Raw genomic sequence first — 14,049 nt, forward strand, 5'->3', positions numbered from 1 at the left:
TTGTTATGGTGTCTACTGGAGGATTCACTGGTTCCTCGATGGGCCAGTCCGACTCTGCCCATACCTCCATGCCCTGCCGCTCTAAGATCTTGGACCTGTATGCACTTGGCGCACCGGCACCTGCTGGTTGTTCTATGAAAGATACTTCAGGTTTTATGGTTTATGGTATAATGCAGAGTTGTGTCGGTGCAGGCGATTATATATGGAGGACTCGCTGGTGATTTTGGTGCCAGAAACAAGTCCTAGTTCACCTGACGGTTCTGTTGTACTGAGGTTATTGTAACCCGGGGGTGGACTTGGCATTTCAAGGTTAGTAAACATAATTATATCTGGGGCCCCCTAATAACAGTGATTAGGCCACGCCCCCTCTTTACTAGAACTGCCCCCATGTGCAAGTCAAAAAATCTGGATAAAATAGTGCAGCAGCAAAATGCCAAACTCCTTACAATGCGCCCCTCCATATTATACATAGGACTGTGGCACACAGTATAACCCCCCTTCACTGGCCCCCACACAGTATATTGTATTCCCCCTACGCCAAACAGCAGCACAAGATGGGGTATTCCTGTACCTGTGTAAAGTTAGGACAGGTGGAAAGTTAATTAGCTAACAAGCTCCCCCCCCCCCTCTATAAGAGGCCACAGAGACCTCCCCCCGTGTTTTTTTCTGTCCTGTGGACTGGACAGGTCCAGTTTTTAATTTTAAATTTTGTTCTTCTTAGCTGTCCTCCGCTCCTGCTGTCCCTCTGAGCTGGAGGAGTGGGGGTCCTTGTTGTTTGGAGGAAGCTTCCTTCTCCCGCTTCCCATGCTGTTCCAGAGGCATCCCCCCCTCTTCCCGGCTGCAGTGGGGGTGAACCTTTGTGTTCCAGATCATAGGGAGGAACCTTTGTTTCTTGTGGCTGTTTCCAGCAGACGGTACTCAGATCTACTTCCGGTTCGGGCCTCCACCCATGCGCGGTGGAGTTTTTGCGTGCCGGAGGCCCGGGCCGGCATTTTAGGCTACACGGGCCCCATATTACCCAAGGGGGGTCTTATTCCTCCCCTCCAGCCTTTCTGCAGTGGACCCCGATCTCCGTTCTGTTCTTGGGGTTTGTATTCTTGGAGGAGACCAGGGGGGCGTGTCCAGCTGGACAGTTCCCGCCCCTTCTCCTCCTCTTTCCCTATTTAAACTTCCCTCTCTTGCTGGAGGATGCTTCACTGCTGCTGCGCTCAAGCTCCTTACTTGCTGCTAAGCAGAACACTTTGTGCAAGAGGGCAGATGCACTCACCTTCCTCTACTGAGGTTTGAAAGGATTTTTAGACTCCTCTGGCGGTCTTAGGTATGGAGATTAATTGTTTCCTTTCTTATCTAGATGTCTTCCTCCTCTTCTATCCGGAAGAATACTAGGAGAAAGACGGGCTCCAAGCGTCAGCATCTGACGTGCAGGAGATGTGAAATTCCCTTGCCGGACGGCTATGACTACCAATGTTGCCGTGGGTGCTGAGGTCCCCCGTCTGAGGAAACTTCCATTCGGGATGTGGTAGGATGGGTAAAAGAATTTGTGGAGGAATCCATGAAAGAAATGAAAGACTCCATTTCCCACCTTTTAAAGAGACCCCGGGTAGAGTCTCCCCAGCTGTCTCTCCTTCCGCTGGAGGATCTGCAAATTGTAGACGAAATTTCCTCGGATGAGGATGTTGAAGAGCCTGCTAAACCTATCTTCCCTGTTGAGAAGATTCCCAAACTTTTAAAAATCATCCGGTCTAGGGACCAGGATGCTGAGTCCGCAAATGAGGGCCCTTCTGGTTCCCTGAGATCCTTCAAAGCTAGTCCTGACATGACCAGAAGGATGGAGGCTGAATGGAAACGCCCCGAAAGGGCATTCAACGCCTCCAGACGATTCAGAGCCTTATTCCCCATTTCGGAATCTCAACACGATTCCTGGGGATTCCCCCCCTAGAGTGGACATGGCGGTGTCAAAACTGTATAAACGCACTGTAGTCCCTGCCGAGGATGGATCCAACCTTCAGGATCCTATGGATCGGAGGACTGAAGGCTCCCTGAGAGGAATTTACTCCTCCTCCTCGGCCCAAGCCTCGGTGGGCATAGCTGCCAGTGAGGTTGTTACCAAGCTCCGTTCTGACCTTTCGGCACTGGAAAGGGATACAGATTCTGGAGTCCACGGGATGACTTATTACAAACCATCTCTAATATTAACCTTATGGTTGATTTCTTTCAGAAGCCACCTTCTACCAGATGAAGCTAGCCCCCAGGGCAATGGCACAATCTACAGCCACGAGATGTCCGCTTTGGCTGAAAACCCTGGCGGGCAGAAAATGCTTCAAAGTTCAACCTGTGCAGCATTCCCATTGAGCCAGGTAGACTTTTTGGTAAGGAGCTGGACCAGATTATGGAGGGCCTCACGGACTCCAAACGGAAGTACCTCCCCCAACCTTCGGGAAGGGGACAGCGGTCCTTTTGTGGCTATGGAATTTCCAGAGAATCCTCAAGAGGTCGCCTTTCTCTGCACATATCGCCTTGGTGCCGGCACATTCAAGATCCATGGGTCCTTCAGCCCATACGTGCCGTCTACAAAATAAACTTCTCTACCCTCCCTCCAGAGAAGATCTTAAGAACCCATACAGAACCCATACAGATCCATACAGGAATACGTGGACAAGGCTGCGTTGGAACTGGTCCCTCTAAACGAGTGAGGTCAAGGCGTGTACTCTCCAGTGTTCTTAGTCCCAAAATCGACCGCAGGATGGCGCATGATCATCGACCTCTGGTATCTAAATCGATATATCCACAAGGTCCGGTTACGTATGGAGACCATCAGGTCGGTCCTCCCTTTTCTGCAGCCTAGAGATTTTTTCGTCACCTTAGACATAAGGGACGCTTATCTCCATCTATCCATTTATTCTCTTCACAGAAAATACCTAAGAGTTGCTGTATACCTAAACGGAAGATTACGCCATTTCCAGTTTACGGCTCTCCCCTTCGGTATATCCTCGGCCCCCCACACCTTCACCAAGGTTGTGGCTCCAGTCGTAGCCGCCCTGCACCTCCAGGGGACGTTTATTGTCCCATATCTAGATGACTGGCTCCTGAAGGCTCAGTCAAAGGAGGTTCTTGCCACACAGTTGGGTATCACAGTAGCCTTACTAAACGAGCTGGGCTGGCTAGTAAACTGGCAGAAGTCAGTAGTGGCTCCATCTACCTGGATTCAATTTCTGGGTTTCATTTTGGATTCTCTCAGCATGATGATCTCCCTGCCCTCTCCTTGGAAGGAGAAGATTGGTCGAGCGGTTCATCACCTTTCCACAACCCGGAAGGTTACTATCAGGATGGCCATGAAAGTCCTGGGACTCATGTCCGCGACCATTGATGCAGTTCCTTGGGCCTTATGGCATATGCGCCCTGTACAAGGCGAGTTTCTGAGAGAATGGAACCACAGTCCCTCGGGACTACAGAAGCCAATCCAGTTATCCATCAGGACCCATCGATCACTGGAATGATGGTTTTGACTTAGAGACGGGAGGTCCACAGTCTAGACTTCCTGGAACCTATTGACCGCGGATACCTCCCTCTTAGGATGGGGAGCACATCTGGGGAAGACCCTAATTCAAGGGACCTGGAACCAGACGGAGAGGTTTCACTCATCCAATTAGCACAAACTCACTGCATTACATTGCGAGCTCTTGAGCCTTGCCCCCCACCTCTGGGGAAAAGTCGTAAAGGGGGGGGACAGACAACCTAACATGTTTAGGTGCCCTCAGTTTAGGGAGTGACTCTTCCTCATGTTTCATAGCTTTCTATTCTATTCTATTTCTATTCTATCAAGGGCCCCCTCAGCATCCTCCTCTTCCATTCTGGGAGTCCATGTTCCTCTTCCATAATGACCCTCATCCTTCTCCATCTACACAGGGTGATGACATTGTCTAAGAGGTGGAAACTGTTTCTTCCCTCCCTGGTTGCAGGAGTGTAAAAGTTTCCGGTAAAATATACAAGAGGGTTCACACTGCTGCTGTCATCTCCATTGAAATATTGGTGGCTTCTTCATAGATCTTGTGGAGCCGGCACCCTTCCCTCCTGGCGTCTGTATCTTGTAGTAACACATTGTCCCTGTGCTCGGCTGCAGGTAATAATCCTAATAAGCACCTTGTGCGGCTCACACAGACCCTCCAGCATGTGCAGGGGGAACTGATACCGAGTTGTCATGTTGCAGAGAAGTCTGAGACTGTCAGATATTGTTCTCACCTGATTTGTGTGATCAGTCTCTACACACAAGACATTGTCTGCTCAGTGTTTCCTCCTATAACATGCGGCTGCAGCCATTTTCTCCTACTGGGGACATTTATATTCATTTGTTCAGTTTCTTTATAAAGACAAACAAATTGGAATAATCAGGACGAACCTGACTTGTTATGAACCGACTCCCCCATCTCTAGTCCGGGGGATGGTCATGTCTATGGGATAATGATGGAGGGTCTGGGGGATGGTCACGTCTATAGGATAATGATGGAGGGTCCGGGGGATGGTCATGTCTATGGGATAATGATGGAGGTTCCGGGATATGGTCGTGTCTATGGGATAATGATGGAGGGTTCGGGGGATGGTCATGTCTATGAGATAATAATGGAGAGTCCGGGGGATGGTCATGTCTATGGGATAATGATGGGTTCCGGGATATGGTCATGTCTATGGGATAATGATGGAGGGTCCGGGGGATGGTCATGTCTATGGGATAATGATGGAGGGTCCGGGGGATGGTCATGTCTATGGGATAATGATGGAGGGTCCGGGGGATGGTCACGTCTATAGGATAATGATGGAGGGTCCGGGGGATGGTCATGTCTATGGGATAATGATGGAGGTTCCGGGATATGGTCGTGTCTATGGGATAATGATGGAGGGTTCGGGGGATGGTCATGTCTATGAGATAATAATGGAGAGTCCGGGGGATGGTCATGTCTATGGGATAATGATGGAGGGTCCGGGGGATGGTCATATCTATGGGATAATGATGGAGGGTCTGGGGGATGGTCATGTCTATAGGATAATGATGGAGGTTCCGGGATATGGTCATGTCTATGGGATAATGATGGAGGGTCCAGGGGGTCGTCATGTCTATGGGATAATGATGGAGGGTCCGGGGGGTGGTCATGTCTATGGGATAATGATGGAGGGTCCGGGGGGTGGTCATGTCTATGGGATAATGATGGAGGGTCCGGGGGTTGGTCATGTCTATGAGATAATAATGGAGAGTCCGGGGGATGGTCATGTCTATGGGATAATGATGGAGGGTCCGGGGGATGGTCATGTCTATGGGATAATGATGGAGGGTCCGGGGGATGGTCTCATGATTGGACATGGATGTAAGATGTCCATTGTCTCTCCTGATTCTCACATGAGAAGGTCTCCGAGTATCTCAGGAATCTCTTACAGATGATAAATAAGGGGGGAAACAATAGGTACAATGCAGATACAATTTGTGCACGGTGGGGGGTCTCAGGAGGATATTGTATGAGGTGGAGCCCAGTGTCATGCTCAATAGTGTCTCTGATCAGGAAGGAGGTAATGGGGGAGGGCAGATGTGGCCACCATAGGGCTATATAGATCCAAGCATTGTCCAGGAGGTTTATTTACCAGAGGACTTACAAGGAGGGAACTTACCTGAGGAGGAGACCCTGACAGGAGATATATATATATACCTGAGCCGAGAGTGCGGAGCGCCCCCGTCTGGTGAGTAGAATATCACTGACTATAATATACTGTAATGATGGTGGACTATAAGGAATAGGTGTCTGTATATGTCATGTGTATGGGTTATGTCTGTCCCCGTGTGGAGGTCTCCATATTAACCCTGTAATAACCGGAACAGTCATTTTACCTCTTATGTAACCCCTTAATGACCAGGACATTTTTGTATTTTTTCATTTTTCTATTGAATAACCCGGAGTTATTAAACACTTTTTAACATTTTGGGGGGCATCTGCAACGTGAAAGTGAAATCGCAGCTTGTGAATTATATCTGCGGAAACACGAGTGTATATCGTATAGATGAGGAAAAAAACGTAATGTGTTTCTGGCGTGTTTGTTCTTTGTTTCTGCGTTTCGCTATGTGGGGCCCCGGCCTTAAGAAGTTTTTTAGTAGCACTTTGTAATAAGAATGTGAACAATGTGATAGAGAGAAACGCGTTACCTCTTTATTGTTGTCTACATTTTACTGGTACTTAGTCATATATGAAAGAAACCTCAGATCTCTACAACCTATATGTTGGTCTCCAGCTGTATACCGCCTCTGTTCTACTCACACATATACTGTGGGGGATATCAGCTTGTGTAACCTCCATTTTGGATTCCAGGGCCATGTGGGGCGATGCCTGCAGCCGTTTTAGAGAGCTCACCCCCCTCAGCCATAATGAGATGCGACTCCTCTCCTGAACTATGTGACCACTTTGCCCCCAATTGTGTTATGCTAATTATACTGGTCCAACCTGTTCTTTATCTATACAATGTATCTCACTGGTTAAGGACCTTATAGACCCGGCCTCATTTGTGAAAAAAGACCCAGGTCACTTTATATGGCAATAACTTTTGGACGCTATAACTTACACAAGAGATTTTGAGAATGTTTTTTCATGACACCTTGTACTTCATGTTGCTGGAATAGTGTTAAGGTGCCATGTAACATTTGCAGAGCCCCTAAAGTACCAATAATATGTAAATCCCACAAAAGTGACCCCATTTTAGAAACTACACCCCTCAAGTAATTTCACAAGGGGTAATGTACAACGTGAAAATTGAAATTTTTAAAGAAATATGCCATTTTGGTGCCCAATACATTGTACCCACTGAGTCATCAGAGACATACACTCATAAAACCATTAAATGGGCCATCCCGGGGACAAATAGTTATATATGTGGGTGTACACTGCTGCTTGGACACACAACAGGGCTCAGGAGGGAAGGAGCACTGCGCTTTTTAGCTCTTGGGGTACAGATTTCTGGACACCATGTTGTTTTTGCAGAGCCCTGGAGGTGCCAGTAAATTGGAATTCTCCAAGAAGTGACCCCATTTTGTTGGGGAAATTTTAGGGTCTCTGCAAATGTGACAAAGTGTCCACAAACCAACAATCTAAATCTGCACTCCAAAAGCACATAGCGCCCCTTCATATCTACCCCCTGCTGTGTACCCAAATGGCAGTTTACACCCACATGTCTGACACTGGTGTACCCCGGATAATAATATCAGATGTGGGTATACACTGCTGTTTGGGCACAGTCGGGCACAGAAGGGAAGGAGCGCTACTTTGGTTTTTGGAGCACAGTTTGGTTTTTGGATGTCTTATCACTTTAGCAGATCCCCTGAATTACCAGTAAAGTGGATTCTGTAGACTTGTGACCTCATTTTGGAAACTACAGCCCTAAAGGGATTTATCAAGTAGGGTAGCGAGCATTTATAACCCTTGAGTATTGCATTCATTTAATTTCAATAAATGATTGTGCAGCTGATATTGAAAAGGAAAATATGTTGTGCCCAGTTTGTGTCAGCAGAGACACACACTCCAAAGACTGGTAAGCGGGTATCCCGGGCACAACAGATTTTGGAGCCTTCATCTCTGATACAAGCCGGGCACAACATATTATGCATTGGAATGACATATTTCTGGAAAAATTGTCATTTTCACTTTTTGCAGTCAGCTGCGTATTCATTTCTGGAGAATAAATTATAGCAACTATTGGATAAATTCCTTCAGGGGGTTTAGTTTCCAAAATGGGGTAACATGTCAGGGGATTCTACTTTACTGGCATTTCAGGAGCTCTGCAAAAGGGTCATGGCATTCCAAAGCTAAACTGTCTAAATCTGTGTGCCAAAAACCAAATAGCGCTCCCTCCCTTCTGTGCCAGACTGTACCCTAGTATCAGTTTTTATCACATATGGCATGAAGTACAATATCCTGGGTACACCAGTGTCATACATGTGGCATAAACTGCAGTTTGGACGCCCAGCAGGACGCAGATGTGAAGGAGCGCTATGCGGCTTTTGGAGTACAGATGCAGATGTTTGGTACCTGGACACCATGTCATGTTTACAGGGCCTCTAAGGTACCAGAAAAGTGAAATCCCCTAAGGAGCGACCCCATTTTGAAAACTGCACCCCTGAAAGAATTTATCGAGCGTTGTAATAAGCATTAGTATCCCAGGTGGGAATGCACAGCGAATAGTGAAAAGTGAATATGAAAGCTGTGCGGAGTATATCGGGTACACCAAATTCCCTACTATGTCCACAATAGCGCCTATAATTGTGGGGGTCACTCTGGGGTTCACTTTTACTTTATTTTCCCTCATAAGTTCTAAATCTGGGGTGTCCCCTGATAAACACTCGCACACCTTATACATTCCCCTCCTGCTACAACCACTTGAGTTCTAATGATTTGGTGATTTTTGGGTTTTTTACCTGCACAGTGTACAAGCTAGATTCTTTATTATTCTAGTGATGTGGCCAACACCGCGCTCCTATTCACAACAATGGGAGCGCCAGAGATAGCGAATGATTTACTTCAGCTATTTCCCGTATTCCTACTAAAGTGAATGGGGGCGTCATCCACCAAATGACAGGTCTACATTCTACCTGGTGGGGGTCTCTGCAGTCAGACCCCACCAATCAGGTATTCTATGGGTAATACTTACCTGATATTTCCCCTTTAATGACCCGGTAGAGGGTTTGTAGACTTTCTAATACACAATATTAGAGTCCGTTCTGTATTAGGAATCACTAGATTTAGTAGATTTGTAGATTGTTAGATATCTCATTACTTGTTACTGACACTGTTGTGTATAAGAAATCCTCATATGGTGATTTGGTGACTATTGTGCGACATGTCTCGGGAATTACAATATCTCACTAATAAAATTATAATTGTTTTGAAAAAATTCTGTTTCATTTTGCAGGCGGTGACTGGATGAGCGGCTCCATAGACACCCCCCGAATATAAAGGAGAAGATCATCACAGATTGGTACAAGAAGACCTGGACGTAGACTGGCGAAATCTTTTCTGGTTCTGAACCATGAGCTTAGCCATGAAACCTAATCCTTCCATACAAGAGGGAACTGACAGAGATGAAAAAACATTTCCATGTCCTGAATGTGGGAAACATTTTAGCAAAAAAGCACGACTTGTAGATCATATAAGAACCCACACAGGAGAGAAGCCATTCTCATGCTCAGAATGTGGGAAATGTTTTATTGAAAAATCCTCCATTTTGAAACATCAAAGACGTCACGCACAGGAGAAGCCATATTCATGCTCAGAATGTGGGAAATGTTTTAACCAAAAATCGAATCTTACAAGACATCTGAGAGTTCACATTGCAGATAAGACTTTTTCTTGCTCAGAATGTGGGAAATGTTTTATGTTCAAATCAGAACTTGTGACTCATCTAAGAGTTCACACACAGGAGAAGCCATATTCATGCTCAGAATGTGGGAAATCTTTTAGCCAACAAAGTAGTCTTAAGAGACATGAGAGATCTCACACAGGAGAGAAACCATATTCATGCTCAGAATGTGGGAAATGTTTTATCCAAGAAAGTCATCTTAAGAGACATGAAAGAACTCACACAGGAGAGAAGCCATATTCATGCTCACAATGTGGGAAATGTTTTAGCCAACGAAGTAGTCTTAAGACACATGAGAGAATTCACAAAACAAGAACAATTCCCCAGTAAAGTGTAACCAGTAAGATGTCACTGCTGGTATTTCTGTACATAGGTATCATGAGCTATATCATGTGACCCTGATATAAAGTATATTTACCAGCCATTACTACACCCAGAGTCGCCTTCCAGGAATCTTCATCGTCTCTTCTTTACAGAACTGCTTTCCTTCAGATACACTCGGAGGTTTTCTTACATGAACTGCTCAATTCAGATCCAGAAGAAACTAGAACTAGAAATCTTGACTTTTTTACAGCGGCATTATTTTATCCTCCTGGCTGTGTGAGGAGTCAGACCCCGCTGATCTGATATTGATGACCCCCCGATACATGAGCCATCAGTCTATAACCTGCAGGACACCTCTAGTTTGGACCTTTAGGACTGAGCGGTTTTCCATTAATGTCGCTGTATGAGGGCTTAGTTTTTTGTGCGGGTTGTATTTTTTAGTAGTAACATTTCAGGATAGATGGAATTTATTGATGAACTTTTATTAACTGTAACAACAATTTCACCATTTACCATGTGACATAAATAATGTTTCCCTTTATGATGATGTCGCTGCGATTATGGAGACACCAAATATGTAGAAATGTTTTTATTTACCTTTTTTTTAACAGAATAAAGAAACTTTTTTAAATAAATTGTTGCTACTTTCGAAGACCCATAACTTTAAAAATTCTGTCACTGTATTCCTATGGGGCTTGTGTTTTGTAGGAGCAGATGTAGTTTTATAGGTAACATTATGGGGCACAGGGGGCTTCTTACTTACAGGCTGTGGACACCTTTGTACATGAGAAATCAATAAACACATATTGTCCTAAGACAATGAACCAGGCCCGGTCACATTTACCATCATTTACACCAGATTACTGACATGAGCTATGAGCTGGGGTAGATTTCAGCACGGCCTATATCCACCTCCTTGGCTACCAGGACAGACATCAATGCTTGTGGTACATCCCAATACAAACACCAGACGTCAGTGTCACATTGTAGTCAGCACTTATTGAATAGAATTCCAGTAAATCTTATTTTTCATGTTCTCAAAGAAAACAAGACTAATAAGTCTACAGGGAATAATCTGCGGCAGGTTCTCATGAAGGCCGGATTCATATCGCTGTAATATGGAGATATTCAACCAGACATATAACATCCTCAAGACCTGTAACAATTGTGGGATTTATTACCTGCCCGCACTGAATGGGTCATGAGACCGGGCGTCAGAATGGGATCAGGGAATATTTGTGATCAGGGGTGGATTTGTTTAGTATACAACCCATTTGCAGGGCCCCAGAGACCAGGAGGGGCCGATATTTACTCATCAATCCTCGCTCCTGTCCTGGCCCCCACTTCAGCTCCAGAAAGCTCCATACACTACTGATGTGTCACGGTATGTGGTGAAGGTAACTGGGGCAATATACTGTGTGAGGACCCAAAATAAGGGACAATATATAGCATGGGGGTTCAAAATTGGAGGATTATATAGATAATGTTTTCCCTTAGCCCAAACAGCAGCACAAGTTGGGGTATCCCTGACATTGTGTACCGTTAGTACAGGTGGAAAGTTAATTAGTTAACAAGCTGTTAGGAAATAGCCAGATGATAATTCCCCAGAAGCTGCTGGTGAACCCTGGAGGGAGGGGCACAAGGGACAGTGAGCCCTAAACTGAAGCCCCCCGCTTTCCCTTCCTATTGCCAGACTCTATCCTAGGTGATAGGCGACAACCACGAGGACAAACCCTCCCTGAATACGTGAAACACAAAACGCAGACAAGACGCACAACAACAAAGGGAGGTCAGGTAGCCAGGGTTCGGTAACAAGAGAGCGATGCAGTGCCAAAACGGAGTCAAGAGAATAGTCAGTAGGAAAGCCAGAGGTCAAGGATCAGTATACAAGTAAATAACCGTAAGAGATACCAGAAAGCTAGAGGCAATAACCGGCACCAGTGTGACTGTGAGCCAAGACTAAATAGGGAAGGAAGAACCCGCCCAGAACCTGACAGGAAGAAAAGCTGTCAATCACAGGCAAGACAGATTAACCACTTAATGAACAGAGGCAACCTAGGCAGAAGACGGGTGTGGTGCAAAACAAATTAAGGACTAGAGCCGTGTTCACACAGTGCAACCAAAAACCTTAAGCAGATTGTCAAACTGCACACGCCTCCGGCGCCGCAGCATGCGAGCAGAGGGTGGCGCAGAGGCCCGAACAGGCAGAGATGTTACAGTACCCCCCCTTTTATGAGGGGCCACCGGACCCTCACCAGACAAACCAGTTCTAGAGGGATTCTGAGTTTTCCCTGCCTTGTTTTTTGGTTCTGCTTGAACCACAGACACTTGAGAACCAGGCAAACATTTTTTATTCACCTGGCGCTTCTGATACCACCAGGTTTTAATACCAGAGGAGCGTTCCCAACTTTTAGTAGCTGAGACCTTCTCCTCACTGACACAATCAACAGAATGTAAAGCAATACAGTGGGATGAGCACTGATCTCCCCACTTTACCAACTCCTTTTTACCCCAATCAAAAATAGGGTTATGGAGCTTCAGCCAGGGGAACCCCAAAATAACATCAGCAGAGAGATTCTCCATAACAAAAAGGCTTATGACCTCTGAATGTGAAGAACCCACTTGCAAAGAGATCAAGGGGGTTTTAAAACTTACTTTACCCCTGGCCAGTGGAGTAGAATCCTCTCCAGCAACAGACATAGGCGAGTCCAGTGGCAAAAGCTCAATGCCCAAAGATTCAACAACTGAATATTTAATAAAATTTGCTGCAGACCCAGAGTCAAGTAGGGCCTTGCCAGAAACAGATCTGTCCCCAGAGGACAAAGACACAGATAACAACATCTTATTGTTATTTCCACCAAATACCTGGTTGCCTGAGTGGTTCTTCCGATTACCACTCAGGCACTGAAGTCTTTGTGCAGGTGACCATGGTCTGATAGGGCAGTCTCGGATGACATGACCAGAGGAACCACAGTACAGGCACAGGTTATTCCTGAGACGATGTTCCCGTCGTGTCTTGGCGTCCATAGCTCCCAGTTGCATGGGTTCCTCACCAGAAGTGACGGGAGGAAAAGTAGGTTTATCAGAGGAGAGAGAGGAAGAGACAGAAAACTTGGAGGCAACAGACCCTAGTCTCTCTTTTAAATTCTCTCGGATCTTGCGGTCAATAAGGACCGCCAAAGTCATGGCCTTCTCAAGAGTCGGGGGATCTGGGTGACCAACCCAGAGCTCCTTAACACGATCACACAAGCCCTGCTTAAAGTGAGCCTTTAGCGCGGACTCACACCAACCTGCCGTTACACTGTACTTACGGAACTCAGAGCAATACTCCTCTGCAGAGCGTTTGCCCTGCCGCATGGTGAGGAGTTGCGATTCCGCAAGCGCAATGTGGTCTGGTTCAGCATAAATAGAGCCCAGGGACTTAAAAATTTTTTCCAGATCAACCCACTCCTCAGCCTCAGCAGGGAGTTTAAGGGCCCAAGCTTGTGGGTCCCCCTGTAAAAGAGATATAACCACTCCCACCATTTGGGCCTGAGTAGCATGTGGATTAACACGGAAGTACAGGCGACAAGACTCCCTGAACGTTTCAAATTTTGCACGGTCCCCTGAAAAACGGTCTGGGAGTAGCATCTTGACCTTATAAGGTGCCAAAACAGCTGGGGATGGTGCAGCAGCGTCAGTAAGGGTCTGAACCTGTTTAGCAAGTTCAGCTACCAGGCCTGTCAATCCCTCCAACTTTGCTGCAAGGCACTGGATAGGATCCATGCTTATCTGTAGGGAAGCAATGGATGTAGGTTGCAGGCCGGTTATTCTGTTAGGAAATAGCAGATGATAATTCCCCAGAAGCTGCTGGTGAACCCTGGAGGGAGGGGCACAAGGGACAGTGAGCCCTAAACTGAAGCCCCCCGCTTTCCCTTCCTATTGCCAGACTCTATCCTAGGTGATAGGCGACAACCACGAGGACAAACCCTCCCTGAATACGTGAAACACAAAACGCAGACAAGACGCACAACAACAAAGGGAGGTCAGGTAGCCAGGGTTCGGTAACAAGAGAGCGATGCAGTGCCAAAACGGAGTCAAGAGAATAGTCAGTAGGAAAGCCAGAGGTCAAGGATCAGTATAAGTAAATAACAGCAAGAGATACCAGAAAGCTAGAGGCAATAACCGGCACCAGTGTGACTGTGAGCCAAGACTAAATAGGGAAGGAAGAACCCGCCCAGAACCTGACAGGAAGAAAAGCTGTCAATCACAGGCAAGACAGATTAACCACTTAATGAACAGAGGCAACCTAGGCAGAAGACGGGTGTGGTGCAAAACAAATTAAGGACTAGAGCCGTGTTC

At 46.4% G+C, this 14,049-nt stretch overlaps 2 protein-coding genes and 1 pseudogene across 2 annotated transcripts in view; 2 read left to right on the forward strand and 1 right to left on the reverse strand.

The window, feature by feature from the left end:
* The window catches only part of LOC142196121 (uncharacterized), a 530,658-nt gene that overhangs the window by 448,643 nt on the left and 67,966 nt on the right, over positions 1-14,049 (forward strand). The window contains 1 exon segment of the mRNA XM_075266346.1: positions 9,413-9,710. Coding sequence (XP_075122447.1) covers positions 9,413-9,710 — 298 coding nt within the window.
* The window catches only part of LOC142196124 (uncharacterized), a 305,361-nt gene that overhangs the window by 269,599 nt on the left and 21,713 nt on the right, over positions 1-14,049 (reverse strand). The gene's annotated exons all lie outside the window — the stretch shown is intronic.
* LOC142196122 (uncharacterized) overlaps positions 8,937-14,049 on the forward strand; it is a 783,446-nt pseudogene continuing 778,333 nt past the window's right edge.

The sequence above is a fragment of the Leptodactylus fuscus genome, chromosome 2 (assembly GCF_031893055.1).
Source record: "Leptodactylus fuscus isolate aLepFus1 chromosome 2, aLepFus1.hap2, whole genome shotgun sequence".
Taxonomy (NCBI): domain Eukaryota; kingdom Metazoa; phylum Chordata; class Amphibia; order Anura; family Leptodactylidae; genus Leptodactylus; species Leptodactylus fuscus.